The following is a 26,525-nucleotide window of genomic DNA, read 5'->3' on the forward strand; positions in this document are numbered from 1 at the left end:
TTAGGAATTCAAGAAAAACAAGGGTTCTATAAATTTTTTTCATTTAAATCTACCTCTTTAAGCTGAAAACAGATACAACGTTTGATTAAAGTTTTGTGTCGTTTTGGCCGTTTTTACACTGATGGGCATGATGCCGAAAAATTCAAATTCATTTGAAATATATGCCGACAAACAGATAAACGCTGGACTTTGGTATCGTCGTCGCCCTGTTGTTGTTGTTTTTTTCTCGACGCCCAACGCAAAACTTTAATCAAACGTTGTATCTGTTTTTACCTTTTTTATACCATGGAGTATGCCTAAAACTTCAAAACAATACCCTGTAGGAAGTGTGGGGTCATGTGTTGACATGTCGCCACTTTGTCTACTAATATGGTGACAAAGTCAACACTTTGTCACCAGGTTGTCAACTATTGATACCTTTACCTTAATAAGAAGAAGCATTGTGTATATTGACAGATGATAGCCCAACGAAGCATCTTTTTTTAATTTTCTTAATTGTTTGGATTTTGCGGTTGGTGAAAAAAGTGTTTTTGTAAAAATCAATAAAATATCGTGAAAACTTAAAGCATATAATTCCAATAACAAGTATGAGCAAAAGAAAATATAATGGCCCCGGCACATACGGTCCGTTGTGCGTTGCGTCATGCGTTGAAAACAACAACCACATGAAAAATGTCTAAGTGATGCCAAGTTTGTCCTTGAGTTTTTCATGTGGTTGTTGTAACGCAACGCTCAACGCGCCGTATGTGCCGCGGCCTTAAGAGACATGTGGAAAATAAACAATTCTATAGCAAAGTACGAATTCTGAGGCGACTAAGAACATTTGTGGTGAAATTTCGAAAATTAGACATTATGTGGAACCTTTAGAGAAGATTGTGGAGCCTGATGTATATATTGTCCCGACTCGCTGGAAATGCTGAATGCAACTAAACATAATACAATGATGAAGAATTATTTGGCCAAAATCTATTGTGAGATTTTTCCAATGTTATACAGCTGTAATAGGCAAGCAAATTTAAGGACATATTTTTTATTTATGTTTATTTATACATGTTTATTCTTTTCAATTCCTAGATATTATATCAACATTCAGCGAATCGCCCGATAAAACGTTAAGTGCAACAGAAGAAGACCTATTTTAAGCAGATAAGTCATTGGTGCGACTTGGCCAAGAAAATAAAACAAAAACGTTTTTTATTATTTATATGTTAAAATGTTTAGGCAGCCTTGAAAACATTGTCTTTTTTTACTAATTTTTGCTTATGTGGTATCTTTGGCTTAGCCATTTAAAAAGATAAAAATACTGTAATACGCAATTTGTACATTTTTAGCATTTTCAATATTATTTGTTTTATTCTTTAATGAAATATAGTATTTAAACAAATGTGTAGCTTCACCTTCTTATTAAAGGTACTATATAGCTGTTTTATCTATGAAAAGTTCCAAATAAGCTGAAAAATTTAGTATTGAAAATCTGGTACTATTGACTCACTACCTCCAATGTCTATACTGACTCACTACCTCCAATGTCAACACATGGTTCCTCTGGAACTACTGACATACTAGTTCCATTGGAGGATGGAGGCGTTTTCTACCAGTTCAGTGCTGTATATGGAGCTTATGACATGGAATTTTTGTATGGTGCAGGAGGTAACGCTCCTGCTAAATCCTCTCCGACTATAGGTACTCCTACGTAGGTCACATTTACAAATTTCATATACTCTTACACAATTTCGACAGATTGGATATAGATTTCACCTATAAAAAGATAATAAAAATAAGAATAATACTACACGGAGGAAAAAAAATGCCTCTATAACATATGTCCCAAACATATTTTGCAGCAAACATACATATCGTCACCATAAATGCCCGAAGACGTAACCCACAAAACCAAAACTTTACAGGAGAAGCAAAAAACGATATAAAATTAAAAACTGTTTTACGGAATATCAATCTTATGAAGGCGAGAATATGGGATATTATCGATCATATCCGAAGGGAAATAAGTAGTGAAACCAAAACCGCTGAATTTCTTAGTTTCGAGATCCTTCATTACAACAAAATCTGCAATATTATCCCATTTTCCGAAATGCCATTTCTTGAATAGGATCGTTGTTTTTGAACGTAGAAGCTTGAAATTTTGCCAGAACATGTATTTTAGCTTTATGTATAAGATTACTTCAAAAAACGAATTTGGATTTTCATGTCGGTTACGTCTTTGGGCATTTATGGTGACGATATATTTGTTTTCAATCAGTCCCAAATATAACATATGTTTGGGTCCTGCAAACAAATATATGGTAGGGTGCAAACAAATTATATGTTTGGGTGCAAAGAAATTATATGTTTGGGTGCAAACGAATACAAAGCCACAAAAACAAACACATGCACCTGTGGGAGCTCTCTGAGAGCAAGGGAGCGTAAATTCCAATGTGAAACGTATCGACATGTATGCTCACTTGCTCTCGGTAAGCGCTCACTGGCTATCTCAAACATATACACACATTTATAAATGGTGGGGGTTTATTGAAAGGGATAGACAAAAAGCAAAAGCGACTACAGACACATAGATACATATAAAATTCCAAAGAAATACATAACAGACTTTAATAAAAAAACTTTTCAAAAGAAAAAAATTAGGTGTGAAACAAAATACATTTTCGTCAAGTTGAAATCATCAGCGGGAAATTGGCATCTGGAATCTAATGATTATATAATGTAATAAATAGGTACATCCATATTTCAAATATACATACGTATATATGTATGTATATGAAAAATGTACTAATGTAATTACCAATATTAAATGCGATTTCTTCCTTGTCCAATAAAATATCAATGGTGGGCAAATTGCGAGAGACTCATGTATTTTTTACACTTTTGTGTATGAAGCCGAGCATTTCTGCCCAACAGTGAAAATATTTCCATTCACATTTTTAATTCAATTATAAAATGTTTTGGCAATTTAATTTACTAAAAAGCACAATTTCTTTAAGAATACACAAAACACTGATTTATTCACTCACTTTACATCTTTATTCAACGATTGTATTTAGAAAACTAAAGAAAAAAACAATATAATTAATACAAATTTTTTCTTTTCCTCTTCGCTTGCTACGTTGCTTAACAACAAAGCACGAAACACACGTGTTTTATCGCAAACACATCACTAAAGCTTCTGCGTCTCCTATTACAACATACACACAGCTCTATACTATAAAACAGCGTTCCGCAGCCGCGATAAAAATCCTCTCTCCACCCATAAAAAATATGTTCTAACATAAAAAATATGTTGGTACCCAAGCAAATAAAATTGTGATATGTTACAAAATGTTTCAAACATATATTTGTTTGAACACAAATTATTTTTGGATCCAAACATATATTTGTTTGCAATCAGTCCCAAACAAATATTTGTTTGGATCCAAACATACATACGTGTATGTTTGAATTTATTTCACTCATGGGAGTAATATTTTCCAAGTGCTATAACTTCACTTGTATTGTTAATTTTTTATTCCAATAGTGGTTTAGATATGTCATATGTAAAATATAGGTAACTGTTTCTTTTTCACTCATCCCTCTTAAGAAGCGTGTCGGAATTAACCAAGGCTACGTATAATAAATAACGTAGCCTTTGTTAATTGCTTTCCTAATATAAGCACACGCGAACTATAATGATGACTTTTACTGATATGAAAATCGCTCCCTTAAATAATATTTTATATTTATTATTATCCCTTATTTTATAATTATCCCTTATGTATACACACGTGATATTTTTTAATTAAAGGACAACCTGAAATCTGAACCGATTTCACAATAATTCTGCACACATTTTACAAATCTTGACAGATTTTAATATAATTTTTCAAACTTAATTGGACATACATTGAGTGTTTGATGCATCAAATACATGAAATCGGCCGAAAATATGTTCGGGAGCTAAAACCAAATCTGAATCGTTTTCAATATAAATTGACCAATTTATTTCTAGAACAAATTCCGTCAGACATTCCAAATTTCAATGAAATTGGACATACATAGCGTGTTTGGTGCATCAATATATGAAATCGCCTGAAAATATATATGGGAGCTATATTCAAATCTGAACCCATTTCAATATAATTTGTCATACTTCTTTCTACACCAAATTCCGTCACATATTCAAAATTTTATTGAAATTGGACATAAGTAGCGTGTTTGGTGCATCAAATACATGAAATCAACCGAAAATATATATGTGAGCTATATCCAAATCTGAACCGATTTCAATATAATTTGGCATATTTATTTCCAAATCATTTTCCGTCACACATCCAAATTTTGGAGACTATATATTTTAACGTTCTATAGATATTCGCATACTACTTTTATATTTTTGGAGATACCTCCGATTCCGATGCTATATCTCCAGACCAACGTGGAATTTTAAAGATTCATATAGCCAATGTTACTTTCATTCGATATAGCAATGGGAGCTATATCCAAATCTGAACCGATTTTAATATAATTTGGAATACCTATTTCTACACCAGATATCGTCACACATTCCAAATTTCAATGAAATTGGTCATACGTAGGGTGTTTGGTGCATCAAATACATGAAATGGATCGAAAATATATATAGGAGCTATATCCAAATTTAAACCGATTTCAATATATTTTTTGGCATACATATTTCCACATCAAATTCCGGCACACATTACAAATTTCAATGAAATTGGATATGAATAGCGTGGTGCATCAAATTCATGTATTTGATCGGCCACTAATATATATGGGATCTATATACGAATCTGAATCAATTTCAATATAATTTGACATGCTTCTTTTTACACCAAATTCCGTCACACATTCCAAATTTTATTGTAATTGGACATACATAGCGCGTTTGATGCATCAAATCGGCCGAAAATAGATGTATATGGGAGCTATATCGTCAATCGAATAACAACGTAAAAAAAACTCGTTTGCTTCGCCACGTTTTTGAGCGTTGATTAAAAACACTTCGTTTGATGCAACTATGGTAATATTTCGTGGTACACTGCAATATATTTTGCAAATTATAACAGTGCAAACCTTGGCTTCATCAATGTTAAATTTGTCTGACTTTTCGTCATATACACTTTTCGCTTAAAATTTGAAAAAGTTGGAAATAAGCAAGTCGACAACAAAAGCCTGCAACGAAATATGAGGAAACAATTAACTTTCTTCAAAATATATTTTTGCAAATTTTAGCGGATTTTTCGCGCTAAAACATTGAAAAAGGTGGAAATAAGCAAGTCGGCAACAAAAGCCTGCAACGAAATATGAGGAAACAATTAACTTTCTTCAAAATATATTTTTGGAAATTTTAACGGATTTTTCGCCCTAAAAATTTTAAAAAGGGTGGAAATAAGCAATTCGACAACAAAAGCCTCCAACGAAATATGAGGAAACAATAAACTTTTTTCAAAATATATTTTTGCAAATTTTAGCGGATTTTTCGCCCTAAAAATTTGAAAAAGTTGGAAATAAGCAAGTCGGCAACAAAAGCCTGCAACGAAATATGAGGAAACAATTAACTTTCTTCAAAATATATTTTTGCAAATTTTAGCGGATTTTTCGCCCTAAAAATTTAAAAAAAGGTGGAAATAAGCAATTCGACAACAAAAGCCTCCAACTAAATGTGAGGAAACAGTTAACTTTCTTCAAAATATATTTTTGCAAATGTTCGCGGATTCTTCGCGATATCTCAAAAATAAAATACGTCAGATCCTTCCTTGGATAAATACGACCATTTTAAGACAAACGCGAAACAAATCGGTTGTAAATTGGTCGAGTTTTTGATTCACGTTCGAACGTCATTTGAGTTTTATATAATAGAGAAGATATCATGTACGTTTCGTCTTAACTAACTTTAAATAAAAACCGCATACACATTGGAAGTTTTTGCGGAATCTGAAACAGTAATGTTCATAATGAGAAAAATCCAAAAAGAAAAAAATCGCTGGAGGGATTTTTAAATAAACCTAGGTCAAAGTTCACATTTTTAGGTTTTTGAGATTTTGTTGAAAATTTTATCAAATTAGGCGTTCTTAGAATGAATTCTTCACTACAGCAATTTCATGATTTTACTCTACCATTGAACTCGATCTAGAATCGCATAATTTTTTTCAATAAAATCACTCTAGTGTGGACAGGGGCTTTTATATCTCAAAAATGGTGCAATCCAAGAAAAAATTACAAAAACCATTGTAGAGAATTTTCACAGCTATAAGATTATCTTTAGTCCCATTTCGATAAGACTTGTCGATGTCAAGCAAAATCTTGAGAACCTAACAAAAAAAAAAAAAAAAACCTAAAAATGTGAATAACATAGTTTCAGAATCCGCAAAAACTTCCCAGGTGTAAGCACCTTACATTCAAAGTTGGTTCAATCGCATCGTGTGTTGATAAATCATTGAATACTTTTTTTAAAAAAGATATACATATATTTTTATTCGGAATTCAATTTTATTTTTGTAAAATATTTATGTTATTAGATATACATATGTACATATTTATTAAATCTTCGATTAATATGGTAAACCGTGACCAGCACAAATATTCCAAATATGTATGTTTTCCCATTAAATGAGTTTTAGTATGTTGCCAAATTACGTATGGGTCCCGAAAACACATAACCCAATGCTGTTTGATAAGCATGAACGTCGCCAATTCCACTAAATATGGCACCATCTCTGCGTATTGCGGAATATGTGTCGGCACCCAGTTCAATATCAATGGGTACATTATTGCATGGGTCTATATCGGCAATATTATCATGTCCAAAATCACGAACAGGGTCTTCGTTTATTGGGTCTGAATAGAGTCTTCGAGGTAGTTCGTCGGTAATCAATGCATGTACACGTAATAACCATGCACTACGATCATGTCTAGACATTATATTGAATGTTGTAAAATTAGCGTCCTTGTATTGAAAAGATTTCAAACCCAAACGACGAAATGTTTTTGTGGAAATTTTCGACATAGACGATCCTTGTGACAAAAGAGCTCTAACCGTTATGTAGGAGTCAAAGGTGTCCTCGGCCACTTTTATGGTTACAGTTGGTACAAAGACAAAATCCCATTTTACACTGTTAACAGAAGGTTGTGAGGGAGCTACCAAACCTTGTACTTTATCTTGACGTGGTCTATAGAACACGGGTTCTCTTTCACCCGGCTCAGAGTCGTCGTCAGAGTCATTGAGTTCTTCATCAGGCAAATTCCAACTTATCTGGCGATTATTGTTTCGACGAGTAGATGAATTGGAAGATCGTTCATTACCATCACCTCCTCCTCCCAGTTGTACAGCTCCATGTAAACTGGTATGGTGACGGCCTTTACAAATACGACATCCATCCAATGAGGCACACGACGGTGCCAAATGGCTCCTAGCCAAACAATTGCGACAATATCCTCCACTCATCATAGTTTCATAGCGTTGTGAAGCATTAAGTTGGCGGAAACGACGACATGCGCTGATAGCATGATCCGCTTCGCAAATGGAACATGAATATTGCCAATTAATGGGTCTATTACGCTCATCGGAGCGAGATCGAGATCTGGGTCGACGTTCTATACGGCGATTGTTCCGGCGTCTGTCATTTGAGCGATGTCTGCGCCCCATTGGCCAATCATCATCCTCAGGTAAATATGCAGCCATAACTAAAACGTATGTGTATTGAAGAAATGTAAGTTGAACATCAAGTTAATATTTTTCCAAAGTAAGAAGTAAATGATTGCGCCAAATTTGGTGGTCAAACCATTTTTTAATTTGACTAAAATCATGAAATTAGAAAAATACCTTCATAAAAAACCCAACATTATAGCAAAAATGTGAGAATTGGTATTCTAGGAACTGAGAGCTCAAAACTGTTCCCCTTATATTTATTACATGTGGACAATACAAAAATTTAATAAATTCCAAATCATTCCCACGGCAACGGTTTCTTTGAACCGGATTGACCCGAAGCCATAAACGTTTTGCCAGCCAAACTAGAATCAAACCTATACCGCTACAAAAACAATAATTTCCAAAAAATATTTCGGCATACCTTTCCTTCACCGACCCACCTCAGAAAATTATAAAAAAATTACCACAGATAGTGCTTTTTATCCCGATTCCAACCATGTATTGCTTTTGTTGCGGAAATGTATACTTCCCGGAAATGTACAAAGTTCCACAAAGGCCCTAGTATAAAATGTTGGTAAACCACCGAAGAAAATTATTAAAAAATTACCACAGATAGTACTTTTTACACCGAATCCAACAAAAATATTTAAAAGAAAATGTTGTTCCCATTCCCGAGATTTGCACCTGTCCATAAGAGAAAGTCTTAAATCTCGGCCGGAGGGCGGCTATTTAGAGAAAAATAGGTTAGGGCCTTTGTGGATCTTTTGATGCCTATATCTCGGGAAGTATACATTTCAACAAAAGCAATAAAAAGCACTATCTGTGGTAATTTTTTCATAATTTTCTGCGGTGGGTCGGTAAAGGAAAGGAGTTCCAAAAATTTTAAAAATTAGTAGATTCTTGCAGTTCCGGTTCTCTACAACCTTTTTTATTTTTAGTTTGAAAATATGGAATTTTGAAGACCATTTTCTTGAATACTGGGATGTAGTTTGTATAGGTGTCATTGTAAACAGGACTTCAAGCTCATAACACTTATTTCCATATTGTCCTCATCATCTTCCAAAAATTAGAAGTATGGACGAACGCTAAAAAATGCCTATATCGTTATAATCAGAACCGATTGGCTAACTCCGCCATAGTGCCACCTCTAAACCTGCCACACATCATCACAACAGCGACACACACTAATCCACTAAAGCCCCAAATATAGCGATTATTAAATTCATATAAGGTCTACAATTACTCATAATTACCATGCCACATTGTACTTTACTAAGATTTGTATGTCCTGTATTCCGCGGTTTCCAATTCTCTAAACTAGACTTATTCGACCTAACCTAAAAATCTGGATATGCAGTGTGAATTGTGAAATCCGAATATTTGTTACAGCCCTGTGTTATGGGCAGATTAATAAAACTGAATTAATCATGAAAAGACAACATAATATGTATAAAGAAATATTATTGTTATCTTAAAACCTAGTTTGACCTATGAACTTTAAAAATGAATTTTTTTTATTTGCAAGATAGTATGCATACTTTTAATTCGCACACACATCCATACACACCTTTTCTATTCAACTGTATACCAAATACCTTTTAAAGTTCTTACCGACGTTTTCCTTGATCAAATGAAATATTTTGTTTCTTTTAATATTATTAAACGGGACTTGTTGCGTTTATTGTGCAAAATTAAAATTTTCCAATAAGATGTTTCCGATGTTTCCTTTGTGTCGCCCAAAATGCAAAAGATCCTTTTAAGCGAAGTTCACTTTGGTGAATAAGAAGTTCTCACATTCGTTCAATAAGGAAGTCATTGGTCAATCGTCTTATCTTGACGCCGTACAAAATAAACTGAACCTTTCATCTTTCAATAAAACGCATTAAACGTTTGACAATGGTCAGATTAAAAATTTACGTCGTGATTACAAAAATATAAAAGCTCTGTTCCTTTACGTGCAAGAAACTTCAAGTTTTACCACTTTTTACTCGAAAAGCGTTCCTTTACTTCAGACACCATACAATTCATATGGTAGCAGTTTATAACTTTTACAACTTTTGCCGGTTTTACTATTTTCAAAAGTAAAGGAACAGGCCAAAAGTTTGTTGGCGGGAAGTCTATACTTCCCGAGATATTGACCTCTTAAGTTCCGAAAATTCCCTTGTTAAAGTAAGAAAAAATTTAAATTAAAAAAATGTTGTTTTCGTGCCCTAAATTGTCTCCTGTCTATAGGACAAAACTTGGACAAAACCTACAATTTAAAAAATGTTCAGATTTTTTTTCGTTAACTTGTAGAGTATTCTATTTGTTCCTTTTCTTCTTTTATTTCACTGTTTTTAATTTTGTTTTGCCAGCGTTCGCCTTTTTTCTGTTTTCGTTCATTTTTCTTCATTGTGAAATAATCGTCAAACAAATCATTTCTACCATTTTTTACCTGCAGAAATTTTTCTGGTAGCCTGTGGCAGAAGAGAAAGGCATATGTACTCTCTTAAAAATTGCTGCCAGTTTTACCACTTTTTGGGGTTAAGGAACGCTTTGCAGTTTAAAAATGGTAACCTCAGGTAAGTAAAGGAACACAGCTAAAGGCCTCCACACATAAGAAGCATGACATTCTTGCTTAAAGGTGTGAACAGAATGAAGTATGCCGCTTTTTCACGCTCCGTTTCATGTAAAAGATTAAAGGCCAAGTACTACTTAATGTCATGTTCATGCCAGCATTTGAATCACATTGTTCCCTCTCATAATTACGTATACGAATTAACCCGTCCATACTACATGTTACACAATTCATAGCAACATGATTCAAATTTTCACACTTTTTATTCAGATTTTAAAGAAAATTTCAGGCAAAAGACAAGTTAATTTAGTTAATATGAACAGAAAAATATTTTTCCTTCTTTCAGATATCTATTTAATATTAAATTATATTATTTTCATTCACGTTTTCTATTTTTTCTCACAATTTTGGTGTTTTCAGAAAATTTTTTTAATTTTCTATTTTCAAAATTAAGGAGAGAGAGACCTGCAAAACAAATTTCTGGTATACAGACTTTCTGGCAGGCATTTGATTTTTGTTTCTAGATTTGTACGCGAATTCGAAACGACGGACAAGAAAAAAAACTGCAATAAAAGAGAAGACAAAATTTGATATGATTTGAATGTATACTAGTCGTTAAACCGGTGACTTTGCATTCATTGGTCTGTTCCTTTACTTTTGAAAGTGGTGAACAGCTCCCAAATGAATTGTTTGGTGTCTGCAGTAAAGGAACGCTTTTCGAGTAAAAAGTGGTAAAACTTGAAGATTCTTGCACGTAAAGGAACAGAGTTCATGTTTTGCAGTTTTTCTAAAAATGTTAGTGTTTTCAATACATTTTTTAAATTTGTATTTTTCCTGTCATAATTTCGAGAAATCATCTGTTTTTGGTGAGGACCTGTATAATTAGGCCATGAATATACCGTTTCAACAAGGCGATCTTCTAGTACATGGGTAATAGCATGTTTACATTAGAGCATTTGGTAGGATTTATACCTAATTTGCATTTGCTGTATGCGATTAACCCAATACGAGGATTTATTTGATCAAGTCCCTCAAATTAGTACAGATTAAAAATTGAGTCCTCTCAAGGCTGGATTTGTTTTAAGTCCGACAAAAATCTTCCACAGTGTTGGCTTTGCCAATGGATTTCAGATGAGATTTCATTTGACGTATGCGCAAAAGATTTGACAGTTAAAATCCACTGCTTTCGAAAATGTAAATGTACTATTATTTCATTGTACCATGATTTAATGAAATAATGCAGTCCTGCTCAGAGCGGTGAAATTTTCCACATAAATTCTCTTTCGGTTTTTTCAATTTTTAAGAAAGGAGAGAGAGCACAAATGTCTTTCTCTTCTACCACAGGCTACCAGACAAATTTCTGCAGGTAAAAAATGGTAAACTGATATTTCGACATTTGTTTGACGATTATTTCCCAGTGAAGAAAAAAATGAGCGAAAAACAGAAGAAAAATGCGAACGCTGACAAAACAAAATTAAAACTGTGAAATAAAAGGAGAAAATTGAGTTTTTATGTTTCTTTTTGACATTGCTACCAGATCTACAATTTTTTCGTTCCTCTACTTTTCTGGTAAAAATGTTCATGAGAGAGCAATTTTCACCGTTTTCTTTTTTACCACATTTACCATTAAAAAGTAAAGGAACAAAACTACTTTTTACTTGCGAAGTTACGAACAGGCCTTAAGCGGGGTACACACGATCAGTTTAGACTAGATTTTTCGGAATTATCGATAACTGTCCAACCGTCCAGCAACCACAAAATATTTTGTGGTTGCATGATGAATGACAAAAATGCAAGCTAGCAAGCACAAACAAAGTTGTCATTCAAAACTGACAATGTGCACCTAGCTTTATAGCGCCCATGAATTGTACGCTTTAATGTGTGATACCAAGAAATCATGCCATACGTCAGTCGTTGTACGTTGTCGTTTAATTAAACAATTCACTTGTGTTTTTCTCAGTGTACCCAGTTTGACAATTCTTCTGTGTGACATTCATCAAATTGTAAATTGTATCTGTGTTTTTTCTCAGTAGAGTTTATCTCTCCGATTTAATTGATAATTTTCTTTAAATAGTTTAATAAGTATTTAACAAAATGAAAATTTTATATAAAACTCTGCTGTTTACAGCAGTGTTTATGGCTGGTTTCCTAATTCTAAACACTACGGCTCAAAGTAAACAGAAGGTAAGAGCTATTAGGGTCGCAATAATAGGCATGCCAGGCCACGTCATTTTCCTATCAACAAAAATTCTATTGTAAAATGCCGGTTGTTGATTGTAAAATTTGTTTCTCCCACTATTATCTAGAGTGGCCTTTCGCTGTCTGAAAAAGTACAAAACCTCATGGAAATGAATAACAAGAAGGCCTTGTTACGTTTCAATGGTCAAAAGTTTAAGGAATATGTAAAGAATTCACCACGTAACTATTCCATGATTGTAATGTTAACCGCCTTGGCTCCATCTCGCCAATGTCAGATATGTAGACATGCCCACGATGAATTCCAAATTGTTGCCCAATCTTACCGATTTTCACCGGTCTACTCGAATAAGCTGTTCTTTGCCATGGTTGATTTCGATGAAGGTTCCGATGTTTTCCAAATGTTGCGTCTAAACACTGCTCCGGTATTTATGCATTTCCCTGCCAAGGGTAAACCAAAGGGTGCTGACACAATGGATATTCATCGTGTTGGTTTTGCTGCTGATGCTATAGGTAAATTCATTGCTGAACGTACTGATGTACAAATTCGTATTTTCCGACCACCAAATTATTCTGGTACCGTTGCCATGATAACATTGGCCGCATTGGTTGGTGGTTTCCTCTATATGAGACGTAACAATTTGGAATTCTTGTACAATAAATCGATATGGGGTGCAATTGCCGTGTTCTTCTGTTTCACCATGATCTCTGGCCAAATGTGGAATCACATTCGTGGACCACCACTTGTTCACAAATCGCAAAATGGTGGTGTTGCCTACATACATGGTTCTTCACAGGGTCAATTGGTAGTGGAGACCTATATTGTGTTGGGTTTGAGTAAGTACAATAGACAATATTGAAATTAAGATTTCCTTTACAAGCACGTAATTTTATGTTTTTTGTAGATGCCCTAATCTTCTTTGGTATGTTGTTGCTTACTGAGTCTGGCAGTCAAACAGATCCCCGCAAAGGTCGCATCATGTCCATAGTTGGTTTAGCATTATTAGCTATATTCTTTTCATTCCTGCTGTCGGTGTTCCGCTCAAAGGCACAAGGTTATCCTTATAGGTAAATACACATCATTTTGAGTCATTTCGTTGTTGCCTTTTGTATTTACTTGTCGTTTTCTGTTTCTTTTCAGCTTTTTATTTAAATGAAATTATTTCTGGAAAACTTTATAATTCCTAAATTTAGTGAAAGAATAATAAAATATGTAGATGCGTTTTTCTATACATACCAATATCACACATTGTGGGAGAAAATTAAATTGAAAATGTTTTTTTGTTTTTGTGTAAACAAATTTAATAAATGAAAAAGAAAATCCTTAAAATTAAGTGAAAAACAAAATAACCAAATTTATATAAATTTTTAAGGATTTGTTTAGACAAATTTCAAAAGCTTTTCTGAAATAAATACCGGACATTCCGAATATCAATTTCGGAAAGAATATTTGTGTGAGTAAATCACCGTCTTTGAAACCCTAGGATGACCCAAATGTTGGGAAAGAAACATTTTTCGGAATATCGTGATTTTAGAGACTTTAAGAATCACTTGTTTGTTGTGATTTTGTATTGGTCGACTGAGAACTAGCGACCTTTGAACTAAAGTAGTTGACGCTTCGTCTAATCGCGTTTGCACCTAAATCAAATAGTTTTCTTTTGTTTATCAAGAGACTCACCTTCATCAACCTTTTGTGGGGTTTTGGAGTTGCGGCAGATGTAGAGTCACGCGAAACCGTTACGGAAGATTTGGATATCTTCTTCACTATTTTGCCTTCTCTGTCTTTTTTGAAGGCTCTGACTTAATCGTCTTGGTCGAAGATGTATCCTTATTCGAACAAGAGGTCGCCACCTCTTTAGTGGCTCCTCCTGTTCTTGAAGTAAGAATTTTGTTCGTTTTTAGATTCTTAGCTATGTGAGAATCGTTCGAAGTTCACCTGAAATTCCCTTTCGCAGATAGCATTCTGATCTTTATTTGCCCTTCGTTGCACTTTCTTGGACATTGTTTATTTGGCTTTGGCAGTTTTGAGGGTCTGCGGTATCAGTGAATCATGTGAGTTCTGTCGTTTATCCCTAAACTGGATGTCGTGAAAGAGAAAACTGAGGATGCTTAGGTATTCACACCTACAGCAGTCGACGATTTATGTTCGGTTCCTTTTGGGGTTTTTAATAAAAGTTCGTATATCAATGAGAACTAAAATTCCCCGTGAGTTTTGTCTTTCTGCCCTTTCGACTTAAGGGAGATAGAAAACTCACAGGGAATTTACGTTCAGAATAGCTTAGAAGAGGGACAGAGGTCGACCGCATCATAGCCTCCTTACAAAGGCAAAGACTTGTTCAAAATGATTAATACTCGTTAAGGCGACCAGTAGTGGGATTCTGCAACTCATTTTTGCTGTTATCGATAATTGTCGGTAAAATTAAAATGCTTATAATTTCGATAATTAACGAAATTTTTCGGTAAGTTAACGATGAATAGAAAGAAGTCGCTAGCCTCTACCGACACATACAGTGATGCCAACTTTTCTTTATATTTTTAGTCATAATTATGCGATTTAATTTTACCAATTTTTGTCGGTAACAGCAAAAATGAGTTACAGAATCCCACTACAGGTATCAACCATTCTCCGTTCAAATACTGTTTGTACCCTATTGCAAACCTTGTACTTAGCTACAGAAAAGAGTGACCTAAAAGCTCTTTCGTCTCGTGTTCATTTTACAAAATCATTAAACATGTGCATTTTGCTGATAACCCTGCATAATTTCCGGTATTGTTAACGTTGATAAAATTCCGTTCAATTTAGACAACAGAAGAAAACTAATATATTGATATGTGTCATTAATGTTCTCATTCATTTTTACACTGCTAGGATAACAGGCAGGACTACTTCTGCCTCTTTATAGGGTTATTGGTCATATTGACTAAAATGAAATCCTTTTATGGTGTTTAAAAGTTTATCCCTGAAGATGGTTGACGATGTCAACCGAAATATTGGAATAAAAAGCTTATAAACAAAAACCAACAAGTCTTTTCACTGACCTTAAACCGAACAATAACTTCAAATTAGTGTTTAAAATCATATTCTTCGGATATACCCTTCCTTTTATAAGTGAACAAGGACATTAGCTCACATCAAACTAATATCTACCTTTCCTCCAATCGGTGTCAGTACTATCCCATTGGAACTGAGGCTGACTTCCGTATCGTCAGTTGCTTCGTGTTGTTTAAACTTCGTCAAATATTTCAATTGCACACTCATGCGTTGTTCCTCGAAAATGCAACTAAATGCATCAGAAATAAAAATGATATATGTTTGCTTTTCATCTGTGTTAAAAATGAGTACTTTTGACGTTTTTAAACACGTAGCTTCGCAGTTGTTAAGTACTACGGCGTTAAGAAATATAATACTTTGCCAAGCAACTGACGATACGGAAGTCAGCCTGATTATGCAGTTCAAAAGCATGTTCCAAGTCAGGACTATGATTTATTATATCTGCAAGGGTTATAATAAGGGGGATCTTGACAGCTAATTAAAACATCATTACATCAATTGTCCAAAAAGCGCTTTATTCTCAGTACAAGTGTTTTATTTTACACTAACAAATCTAGATATTAGTGTATTGAACTTTGTGCCAAATGAAACAGTCATTATTATGAAAAATGGGTAATTGCAATAAATTGGTAATAAAAAGTACTACAGATATGTATGTATGGATATGCATATATAGGAATGTATAGATGTTTAAAAAATCCATGATTACTTTGGTCTGATTTACTATGGATCATATAGAATAAGATTATTTTAGAATTTATCTATTTATAATACGAAAGGAATTAGAGCTTTGCGTTGCTTTGGATAGTTCTTGAAGTTATCTTTGTACCATTTGTGAGTTAACAAGGCATTCATTAGCTAAAAATAAGGAAATGAGGACGAAATTTTTATATTTTTAAATTAATGTGACAACTCCTTACCTGATTACTAAAAACCCATACAACGACAAGTTTCCATGTAAGACTTGCTCCCACGATGCCCAATAATGAGATATACATTAAAATTTCAAATAACATGTGGGGTGAAGATACCACATTGAAAAATCCCCCAATTGGCATTAAATGTTTCTCAGTTTCAACTTTGCCGGTATTGGGATTTTTGCGCAAATTAACCAAAATCATATTCGATTTGTATTGTTGGGACCAGCTAAAGTGGAACACAAATATGAACACATATTGCAATAGAGTGATTTTGGTGAAACTGAAGGAGGAAGGCAGGGAACCTGTAAGACAGAAGTATACATTTAAATAAAGTCTCATTTTATTTTATTAAAATCAAAGCTACTTACCTTTTACAAATCCCTCAGTATTAAGTAACAAAGCCAGAATGGCTCCAAAATAATGCAAATATCCCACCATATAATGGGATAGATTCATTTTACTTTTCTTCGAAAAGATTTGCACAAAATTGGTCTCATAAAATCGGCGAGCACATTGTACTGTCATTAAGACACTAGCCACCAGTGCACTATTAGAATTTATGAAAACTTTACGATTTCCAGCACCACCAGCAACAAAATCTAAAAACTCTATAACATAGCTTGGAGCGGTTGTGTGCATAATAATACCTTTCAATACAAAGTAAAGTGCCAACATTGCCCAAGAGAAAGCAAAAATGTAGAAATGTTTAAACCATGATTTTGGCACTTCCATTTTAGAGACTAACGAAATCTCTGGACCATTGTGTTTATGTTTGCCATAACGAAAGGATTGTTTAATAAAATCGGGAAGAAGTGGTTCCACAAGTGTTATAAGGGAACCAAATATAACAATTATTACAGTAAAACCAATAAATATTACGTTAACTAAGTTGATTTTGTTATTTTTAACAAAATCTTCCACTAATTCAAATAACATTTTGGTTTAAATTTAATAACAATTTCAGTAACTATTTAACCGCTGCTTAATCGTGAATTGAATGCTAAGAATGTCGATTGTTAACTGTTTTCCGCCGCTTTCTCTTAAATACTAGAAAAAAATTATAAAAACAAACACAAACAAAACATCCCACGCAAACAGATCAGATGGTCTGAGACACAATCAATGGCGTTCAGCGATTGGCGTTAGTTGAGTTGCAAACGTTTTTAGTGTTGGTAAACGAAATATGTAAAAATAATTTGACGGATCACAACACTTGCAAAATTATAAAAATCGTTCTTTTCTTCTGGGAAAGTTGCAAATGTCGTAAACGTGTTGAACGACTCGCATATAAAATGTGCTGTGTTTTGGTGTAAGGGAACGCAAAATGTGAAAAATGGTAAAAATTGCAACAATTTTTTAATTGTGGAACACAACTAAAATCAAACAAAATGGTCTGGATCTAAAGGTATGTACACAAGTTAAACTAATAAATAAGTTCGGCTTATATTATATTTAGGAACTCGCTTTGAAACGACTTGATAGCTTAGCATATCTAAATTTTGGGGTATAAGATGAATGTAGTGGCTGGATTTAGAAAGCTTTGAAGTTTGTCCACAGTTAGGTCATGAAATGAAAATGGAAAATTTTTCAAATCTAGCCGCTTCATTAACTTGCTCCATTTTGCACGGTGTCATCTATCTTTGCCCTGTAGGAATTCATCTTCGATAGATGGACGATGTACTCCGAGGACTTTATTCACACTATATTTGCTTATGGCCTTAGCAACTGCGTCCGTGTGATTGCTATTTAAACCTTATTGATATGTGGCTTTCTCCTGTATCGTTAGACCTCTTCCTCTAGAACGTGAATATCATTCTTTATGTGCCTGCGTGTGTCGGGCCTATCCAATATATGGTGATTGGGATGGCTCTCACGGTAACACGCGAACTAGTACTGCAATGAAAGAATGTAATTGTGTTGTTGTACCTGATGAATATTTGTTTCATGAAAACATGAGGAGGCACCCTAGTGCAGTTCTCTGGGCGGCATTATGACAGGTTTGAATAATTTTCCACCGCATTGCACTTATATTCGCGGACCAAACTGGTGTTGCATAGCTTACCGCAGACCGACATATCGCGTTATATGTATGTAGTAAAAAAGGATTCTTTATCTGCACCTCAAATGTTACCCTAGAATCTCGGGGTAGTTGGTGGTCTGAATTCTGCAACCATCAACTCAGTACTTACCTTTGCAGCCCATGTGGTGAACAGAGTGGCCGTAGATTTAGCGGCTGATATTTGCATATTCCTTGCGTGGAAAAAGGTGGTAAGATCTGGCAATAGGAGTTCAGCCCTTCACACAACTGACATCAGAGAAAGTACCTGACGCCTAGATCGTACACTCATTCTCATACGTTACATTCTCTCAATGTCGTCTGGAGGGGGTGAAGAGCAGGAGATGTAGAGGTTAAACAGTTCCGAAGATGTCACCTCACCTTGGAAAACCCCCTGTTTTACTCTACGCGGCTTGGACATCTTATTCCTGAATTCTACGTTTTAAATTTAGCCGAAGGGCCTCAAACAGCTTGGCGTGCTTGACAATATCAAAGGCTTTTGAGCGCCACCATCGCTGTCTTCTCGACTAATGTGTGGAGTGGAGCGCTGTTGTCGTGCTGTGCCGCTTACGAAATCCATGCTAATGATCGGCAACTGGATAGCTACTTCTGACGTTGGGGTGGTTTAAAGCATCTGGGGTCTTTCCTATGCTACGGGGGAGAAAAGCGAAATCGGTCTGTGCAGTCACTTTTGCTGACATCCTTGACTGGCTTCATTAGCAGGCCCACCCTGTCCATTTCCCGGCCTTAGGGAACGATGTGGGTGGCAGACAGGTTGAGAACTTTAGTGAGATACTCGACTCCCGACTCATTGTAAATTGTGGTGTAGTGCTCTTCTCTTCGTCCTGTCACTTCCGTTGTACACCACAAACTGTCGATTAAAGCTCAACGCACTCATTTGCTAATCCCGTAGTAAGTTTGGTCTCACTTCGGATATTGGCGTCGGTGTAAAACGTATAGCTTACCAATCTGCTCAGCCAGCACTATAGCACTATACCCTATAATTATTTCCGAGGGTCCCCCCTGATCAGTCGGTTATGACCTTCCAAAAGGGGGCTAATGTTAGGCCTATAACATGGAGTACAGCCATTTATCGGCGGGATGTATACGTTAAGCAACTCTACCTCGCTAGTTCCACATCTGACGACTAGCTCCCCAATACATTCCATGCTGGAGTCAATAGAGTCAGACTCAAGGCTTGGCCTCAACCTCAAAACGTGCAAGCAAAGAGGCTATGGATAGGAAAGACTATCGCTTTGCAATCTCGTATTGTGGGCGATTTGTCGATAAGGACCCCAAGACCATCACCGAAAGGGAATTTAAATTGATTAGGAAAAACCTAAAGTTTGTGAGGAGATTTGAAAGGAAATATCCTCACCTAACGATTAAGGATTTCCTAATCAATAAAATTCCCACGTCGAGTGAGGGAGGGTTTTCTGCCGTAACCCGTACGGATGTGACGACAGACCACCCTCCTACTACTACACCCGCCGGGGACCTGGCAAAATCACAGTCCACACAGACCGTGAAGAAGCCAACAAGGTCAAAAACCAGGCCCAAAAAAACCGCTGCCTCCCCAAACCCCTCTGCTGCCCCTTCTTTTAAGCCCATAAACAAGGTGATGGAGGTGGGTCGGCTGATGGGCAGGGGGAAGCTCGAAAAACGGGATGAGAAGTCAGTGTCAGGGACGACTTCTTCAAAGACCAGTGGTACCTCAAGGACAAACTCCACCGAACCCGTAGTGGTGAAGAGGATGAGGTCCTCTGAGGAGCAACCACCGGCTGCGAAGAAGTCATCCCTGTCACGACCGATCATCTCGCAGACCTCTGCTACACCGGTAATCAAGGTCAGTGCAGGTGCCAGTAACTGTGGGGCTACACACTCCGCAGCTACCGCCACCACGCAAAAACCTTGCGAGCCGAAGGTGATCAAGGAGAGTGTGAAGGACAACACAGGGAAGAGTAATACTTCCACAATTGTTGTCCCTTCACAAAAACCTTGTAAACCAGCCAGCGGGTCTCAAGAGAAACCTTGCACATCCAAGCAGGGTGACAGTGCGTTGCGACGGACAGTTCCGGATGACCTGAGAGTGGCCATCATTGACAAGGCTGACCCCAATGGGAGGATCAGCACAAGTCATTGGTTGCAAATCGAGGGTCATCTTAGAGACGTCCTCATCTCAGACGAGGTGGATCGCAGTAAAGTGAGACTCGGTCAGTCTGCCCCCTATAAGGGGGTCATGGTTGTTAATTGCGAGAATAAGGAATCTGCGGATTTCCTTAGATCTACGGTTAACAACCTTGATCCTCTTTGAGAGGGGAGTGATTTGGCTGCTGTCAGCATTGCTGAGATCCCGTGTGGGATGGTGACTTCAGTATGGATCCCCCCTCCATCTATGGAGCTGGACAAAATACTGAAGTTAGTCGAGAGGCAGAACGTCGGTCTTCAGATGGAGAACTGGAGAATTCTCAGCTCCTATCCGAAGAACGGCGGTCTTGTCATTCGCTTTGCAACGGATGTTAGCGGGGAAGCCTATCTACGTAGTCGAGAGGGGTTGCTTAACTTTGGATTGGGAAGGTTATGCTTCAAAATCCCAACAAAGCAACAGTAGGAGGTAGGCGACAGCAGCTCAGTGTGGTGCAGATTAATCTGCATCATTGTAAAGCTGCTGCTACCGAACTCCTACTTACTCTCTCGACTTCCAAGATTGATATTGCTCTAGTCCAGGAGCCTTATTTATACAATAATAAGGTTGCTGGACTGAGTAATAACAACTACACTGTCCTCGCTGCCTCGAACGGAGACAAGGTGAGAACATGTGTAGTCGCAAAAAAGAACCTACAACTAATGCTTCTCTCTAATTTCAGCAGAGGAGATATCACCACTATAAGGATGGACAGAGGTCATGGAAAACCCCTTATAATGGCCTCTGTCTACATGCCCTATGAAGCCCCCGACCCACCCGGCGGTATCGTAAATAATCTAATGGACGAAATGGGGAGCACAGGCCACATCATTCTTGGATGCGATGCAAATGCTCATCACTTCCATTGGGGAAGCAGCGATACCAACACTAGAGGTGAGTCAATTTTTAAATTTATCTTGCAACATAATTTAAGAATTTGCAATAGGGGCACCACACCCACTTTCCAAAATAGAGTTAGAGGCGAAGTAATTGACATCACCCTAACCAATTTGGAAGACTCCGAAGTTATGGACTGGAAGGTATCCGAAAAGTGCTCTTTTTCAGATCACAAGATGATACTCTTCAAAGTCCCCATAAGTTCGGAGAAACAAAAACCATACAGGAATCCCAGGAGGACAGACTGGAACAAGTACAGCTTACAAACGACTTCGGTGTTAGGCAATTCACAAAGACTGTCTACATCAAAGGAAGTCGAGGTTGCTGTAAAAGATCTAAGTAAGTCCCTCCTGAGGTGTTACGAGGATTCCTGCCCAATAACCTACCCTGGGAAGAAATCTCAGCCGGTATGGTGGAACAAAGACCTGGCAAGTCTTCGCAAGGCGGCCAGGAAATCATACAACAAAGCCAGCAAATCTTCTCTCAGTACAGATTGGGATACCTACAGGGTTAATTTCAATAAGTACAAGAGTGAAATTAAAAAGGCTAAACAGAGATCTTGGGCTTGCTTCGCTGAGTCTATAGAAGGAGTAAACGAAGCTGCCAGGTTTCGTAAGATTCTATCCAAGGATCCCAAACCCATGGGTAGCATCAAACGAGAAAACGGCACGTGGACTAACTCTGGTCTAGAGACTCTAAATCTGCTGTCTGAAGTGCACTTTCCAGGCTGTACAGACCTAGAGAGTGACTCGCTACAAACGAGTCAAAATCAGGGCTGCACGGCACAGGACGAGCAACTGATCGACAGCTTAACTAGCATCCCAAGAATAAAATGGGCGATAGACAGCTTCCAACCCTATAAGTCTCCTGGACCGGATGGCATTATCCCGGCTATGTTGCAGAATGCAGCTGACTCGGTACTGGCAACCATAAAGGAAATTTACAGGGCTTGCCTGCGTCTATCGTACATACCTAACTCATGGAAGGAGGTAACGGTGACTTACATTCCCAAAGCTGGGAAGCCTAGTCACACACTACCTAAAGACTATAGACCTATTAGTCTTTCTTCCTTCCTCCTTAAAACTCTAGAGAGACTACTCGACCACGACATACGGTCTCATCTAGATTCCAATACTATAAGCAACTCGCAGCACGCCTATATTAAAGGCAAGTCGGTGGACACCGCCTTACACGAGGTGGTTGGATATATTGAGAGGAATATGGAGGGTTCGTGCTTCACACTTGCAGCCTTCCTCGATATTGAGGGAGCCTTCAACAATGTGAAGCTGGAATCCATTCATAATTCGCTCACTAACGCAGGAGTTTCCTCTATCCTTGTTAGGTGGGTTGATGAAATGCTGAAGAGCAGAATCATCAACTCCCATCTAGGAGAGAGTTCCGTAAGGAAAAAGGTTTGCAGGGGTACGCCTCAAGGAGGAGTCTTATCACCCCTCCTCTGGCTCCTTGTAATAAACGAAATTCTTGTGAATTTCAACCAACTAAGGACGAAGGTGGTAGCCTATGCTGACGATGTTGTTATCCTTATAAGCGGCAAATTCTTGTCGACCATATCAGACCTTATGCGGCGTGCTTTAGTGCAGCTGTCTAGCTGGGCTCGCACCAATGGACTTGGTGTGAATCCAACGAAGACCGAGCTCGTACTCTACACGAAGAAGCGCAAAATTCCCGATTTCCCGCTACCAGAGCTGGATGGTGTTGCCCTAAAACTCTCATCAGAAGCCAAATACCTCGGTGTTATCCTGGACCAACGCTTAAACTGGAAAAGGAATACTGAGGAGAGGGTTAAGAGAGGTTTTATGGCACTCTATTCCTGTAAGAACTCAATTGGTAAGAGTTGGGGTCTCAAATCAAAGATCATACACTGGTTGTATGATACCGTGGTTCTCCCAATTCTTACCTATGGTGGGCTTGTCTGGTGGCATGCACTCGGGAACAGTGCACTTCTGTCCAAATTATCTAGTGTTCAAAGAGCTGCATCTCTGCTAATCTCTGGTGCCATTAGAAGCACACCTCAAGCCGCCCTGAATGTGATACTGGATCTCCAGCCTCTGGACATCACTATCAAATTTCAGGCGGCGAGAACGGCTTTCAGGCTTAGAGAGGCAAGTATGTGGCAGTGTTCACGATTTGGACATGCAAAGGTCCTTTTCCCCTTCACCGATTTAGTTGAGTCCAGTGAACCCGATCACATCAGTGATTATATACCCACTGTGCTCAACTTCAACCAAATTAACGTCACAATCCCAAGCAGAGATGCCTGGTCTAGTGGTAGCCCTCCTCTTAGCGGTCTGGCCATCTACACAGACGGCTCAAAGATGGAGGCTGGCACAGGTGCCGGGGTCTTCTGCGTAAACCCACATATTAAGCAATCCTTCAAACTCAACGATAACTGCAGCGTCTTTCAGGCAGAGATTTTTTGCAATTAGGAAAGCAGCGGAGATGATCAAAGAACTTGGGAGTGTCCTTAAAGGACCGGTGACTATTTTTGTCGATAGTCAAGCGGCCCTTAAGGCTCTCAAGTCATGGACCATAAACTCAAAAGCTATCCTCGATTGCAAAAACGCTCTGCTTGAAGTACGCGACTTCGTTGATCTTTGCTGGGTTCCAGGACACAGTGATATAAAGGGAAACGAAGAGGCGGATGAACTAGCACGGGGTGGCTCTCAGTCGACTGACTTACCAGTTGAGTCATCTATCAGACCACCAAAGTGCTACTACATCCGGCAACTTCGCGGTTACTTCCTTGAGAAAATGGAGAAATGGAAACTGGCTGTAAAGTATCCAAGGCAATCTGGCCCAGCTATTCTCAAAAAAGAACCAACTCTCTTTTCTCGCTAAATAAGTTAGGGATAAAGACCACTGTAGGTCTCATTACCGGTCACAACATGGTCAGGTCCCTAACTTCTAGATGGGACAACAGTGGTGTAGACTACTGTAGGCTATGTCAAGATCCGGAAGAAACAGAGACGGTCGAACATCTACTATGTAGATGCCCCTCGTTACTCACGAGGAGACATCGATTCTTCGGTAGATATGAGATAAATACTCTGACTTTCTTCTCCGACATAGACCCCATCTACTTGTACCAATTTGCCAGAAATCTCACATGGCTGGCAAACAAAACTAATTAATCATTGTTTTTTCTCTCTCCTTCACACAGGGGATGGAAATCGGCTCAACACCCTCAGCGGCAATACACCGGAACAACACCCTCAGCGGCAATACACCCACATCACATTCATTACATCAACAACTTTGCCACAATCACAACAGTCTCGCAACCATATCCATTACTCACCACATCCATCACACCAAGCCACTTTACATCAACAAAGCGACAATAGCCCAACCACCTCACATTACTTCAGAATAAACCAGTCACCAGTTTCAACACCCACCTTATAAACCAGCATCCATCATCATCACATCCAACCCATCTAAACTTACATCCACCATCACAACCTCAGCAACAACCTATAAACTCACATCCATCATCACAGCATCACCTACACACTCAACTTCACAACAAATCCGCAATAATCCGGCATCTATCATCATTACATATAGTCCAACTACAACACACAGTTTCTTTAAGGATGATCACAATGGACCTCAAGGTCTCCGAGTGAAGTAGCTGCCAACAACGGTAGCTGCGCGTCCTAAAACCAAACCAAACCAAGGCTTGATATAGGTTAAGAAACTAATGGATTCTTTGAACGTGGATTTCATTAACGAACTTTTCGATAAAATACAGGTTTCCTTTATGGTGCATTTATTACAGAACGATATTGGTGAATGGGTACAAAATTATAAAATAAATGGTAAAATAGCTTTACGATTTCTTGGATAATTTTTAAAATTCTCCATGTACCAAATGTGTGTTTGGAGGCCACTGTAAATCTGTAAATTAATGAAATTTTATTAATTTATTTTATTGTAAAAAAGAAAAATACCTGATTGCTTAAGACAAAAACTACCACTATCCACCATGTAACGTTGCTTACAAAGAAACCGAAAAGGAGGGACACATATAAACCAATTTCAAAGAACATATGAGGTGATGATATCAATTCGAAATAGCCACCTCTGGGCAACAAGTGTTTCTCCGTAATCTGTTTTCTAGTATCAAAATTTTTGCGCAAACGTATCAAAATCAAATTCGACTGATATTGTTGCCACCAACAGAAAAGGAATACGCCAATTGAAATATACTGTATTACTGATAGTTTCGAAAAATTAATTGGTGAGGGAGATGAATCTTGAAGAAATATGAAATGGAGATATTTTTTATTATGATTTACATTTATGTGTTAATAATACTTACCTCCAATAAAACCCTCAGCATTGGCTACCAATAACGGCATTATCAATATATAATACAAGTTTGACAAACAATAGTGTTTTATGTCTAATCTGCTGTTCCGGGAAAATATTTGTATGAATGCCGTTTCATAAGCTCGTCGAAGACATTGTAACCCCATCAACAATGTAACAACGAGACATTCTGTTGAATTTAAATGAACTTGACGATGTTTACCACCAGCAATAATATTCAAAAACATGTCCAAAGATCTAGGTAATTTACTTTGAAATACGTTAATTTTTATTACTAACCAAATATAGAAAAATGATGAAATTGATCCCACTATATATCCATGTGATATCCACGATTTGGGCACCGTTAAGATGTATTTCTTTGAGTCATATGATGCATATTTGCCAAACAGGAAAAACTCCTTCACAGTTTTGGGTAATTTAAAATTTGTGAAATGCATTAGCATTCCACCGACTATTATTAAAGAACTTAGCGAGAAATATATAATATTCAAGACATTTATGTGCCAACTTCCTATGACATTTATGACAAGTTTCCAGTCGATTTCGCACATTGTATATGACTCTGCTGACTATTCAAACGCGAAAATTCAGTTTATCTATGTGCAATAAGCCTCAAGTTTTTGTATTTCTACTTGAAAGT

At 37.2% G+C, this 26,525-nt stretch overlaps 4 protein-coding genes across 5 annotated transcripts; 1 reads left to right on the forward strand and 3 right to left on the reverse strand.

The window, feature by feature from the left end:
• Positions 1–6,440: 6,440 nt before the first annotated feature.
• On the reverse strand, positions 6,441–9,606 carry LOC141393223 (uncharacterized). Of its 2 annotated transcripts, none has more exons than XM_073966185.1 (2): positions 9,275–9,606; positions 6,441–7,695 (listed from the first exon to the last, which is right to left on the reverse strand). In XM_073966185.1, the coding sequence occupies exon 2, from the start codon at positions 7,691–7,693 to the stop codon at positions 6,629–6,631; it is 1,065 nt and encodes a 354-aa protein (XP_073822286.1). In that variant the 5' UTR covers positions 7,694–7,695; positions 9,275–9,606; the 3' UTR covers positions 6,441–6,628. The 2 variants fall into 2 exon arrangements, with proteins under 2 accessions (XP_073822286.1, XP_073822288.1); XM_073966187.1 differs by having other exon boundaries at positions 9,231–9,606.
• Positions 9,607–12,163: 2,557 nt separating this feature from the next.
• Positions 12,164–13,763, forward strand: LOC141393224 (dolichyl-diphosphooligosaccharide--protein glycosyltransferase subunit TUSC3-like). Its single transcript, XM_073966188.1, has 4 exons — positions 12,164–12,404; positions 12,527–13,253; positions 13,322–13,484; positions 13,558–13,763. The coding sequence occupies exons 1-4, from the start codon at positions 12,315–12,317 to the stop codon at positions 13,571–13,573; spliced, it is 996 nt and encodes a 331-aa protein (XP_073822289.1). The 5' UTR covers positions 12,164–12,314; the 3' UTR covers positions 13,574–13,763.
• A 2,203-nt stretch (positions 13,764–15,966) lies between these two features.
• On the reverse strand, positions 15,967–17,408 carry LOC141393225 (polyprenal reductase-like). Its single transcript, XM_073966189.1, has 3 exons — positions 16,757–17,408; positions 16,389–16,690; positions 15,967–16,326 (listed from the first exon to the last, which is right to left on the reverse strand). The coding sequence occupies exons 1-3, from the start codon at positions 17,322–17,324 to the stop codon at positions 16,234–16,236; spliced, it is 963 nt and encodes a 320-aa protein (XP_073822290.1). The 5' UTR covers positions 17,325–17,408; the 3' UTR covers positions 15,967–16,233.
• Positions 17,409–25,354: 7,946 nt separating this feature from the next.
• LOC141392457 (polyprenal reductase-like) lies at positions 25,355–26,109 on the reverse strand. Its single transcript, XM_073965396.1, has 3 exons — positions 25,872–26,109; positions 25,501–25,805; positions 25,355–25,447 (listed from the first exon to the last, which is right to left on the reverse strand). Exons 1-3 carry the CDS (start codon positions 26,107–26,109, stop codon positions 25,355–25,357), a joined length of 636 nt encoding a protein of 211 aa, XP_073821497.1.
• Between the last annotated feature and the right edge of the window lie 416 nt (positions 26,110–26,525).

Source organism: Musca autumnalis, unplaced genomic scaffold (assembly GCF_047663935.1).
Source record: "Musca autumnalis isolate F117 unplaced genomic scaffold, ASM4766393v1 scaffold_2, whole genome shotgun sequence".
In the NCBI taxonomy this organism is placed as follows: Eukaryota; Metazoa; Arthropoda; class Insecta; order Diptera; family Muscidae; genus Musca; species Musca autumnalis.

What these genes read in the sequence shown, in the direction of transcription:
- LOC141393224 (XM_073966188.1), top strand. Translation starts at nt 12,315, where the DNA reads ATGAAAATTTTATATAAAACTCTGCTGTTTACAGCAGTGTTTATGGCT. An exon ending in CGGCTCAAAGTAAACAGAAG is followed by an intron (nt 12,405 to 12,526) that starts GTAAGAGCTATT and finishes ACTATTATCTAG; the next exon opens with AGTGGCCTTTCGCTGTCTGA. An exon ending in CTATATTGTGTTGGGTTTGA is followed by an intron (nt 13,254 to 13,321) that starts GTAAGTACAATA and finishes TGTTTTTTGTAG; the next exon opens with ATGCCCTAATCTTCTTTGGT.
- LOC141392457 (XM_073965396.1), bottom strand. Translation starts at nt 26,109, where the DNA reads ATGTTTTTGAATATTATTGCTGGTGGTAAACATCGTCAAGTTCATTTA. An exon ending in TGCTGAGGGTTTTATTGGAG is followed by an intron (nt 25,806 to 25,871) that starts GTAAGTATTATT and finishes TATTTCTTCAAG; the next exon opens with ATTCATCTCCCTCACCAATT. An exon ending in TTTTTGTCTTAAGCAATCAG is followed by an intron (nt 25,448 to 25,500) that starts GTATTTTTCTTT and finishes ATTAATTTACAG; the next exon opens with ATTTACAGTGGCCTCCAAAC.
- LOC141393223 (XM_073966185.1), bottom strand. Translation starts at nt 7,693, where the DNA reads ATGGCTGCATATTTACCTGAGGATGATGATTGGCCAATGGGGCGCAGA.
- LOC141393225 (XM_073966189.1), bottom strand. Translation starts at nt 17,324, where the DNA reads ATGTTATTTGAATTAGTGGAAGATTTTGTTAAAAATAACAAAATCAAC. An exon ending in TACTGAGGGATTTGTAAAAG is followed by an intron (nt 16,691 to 16,756) that starts GTAAGTAGCTTT and finishes TCTGTCTTACAG; the next exon opens with GTTCCCTGCCTTCCTCCTTC. An exon ending in TATGGGTTTTTAGTAATCAG is followed by an intron (nt 16,327 to 16,388) that starts GTAAGGAGTTGT and finishes CCTTATTTTTAG; the next exon opens with CTAATGAATGCCTTGTTAAC.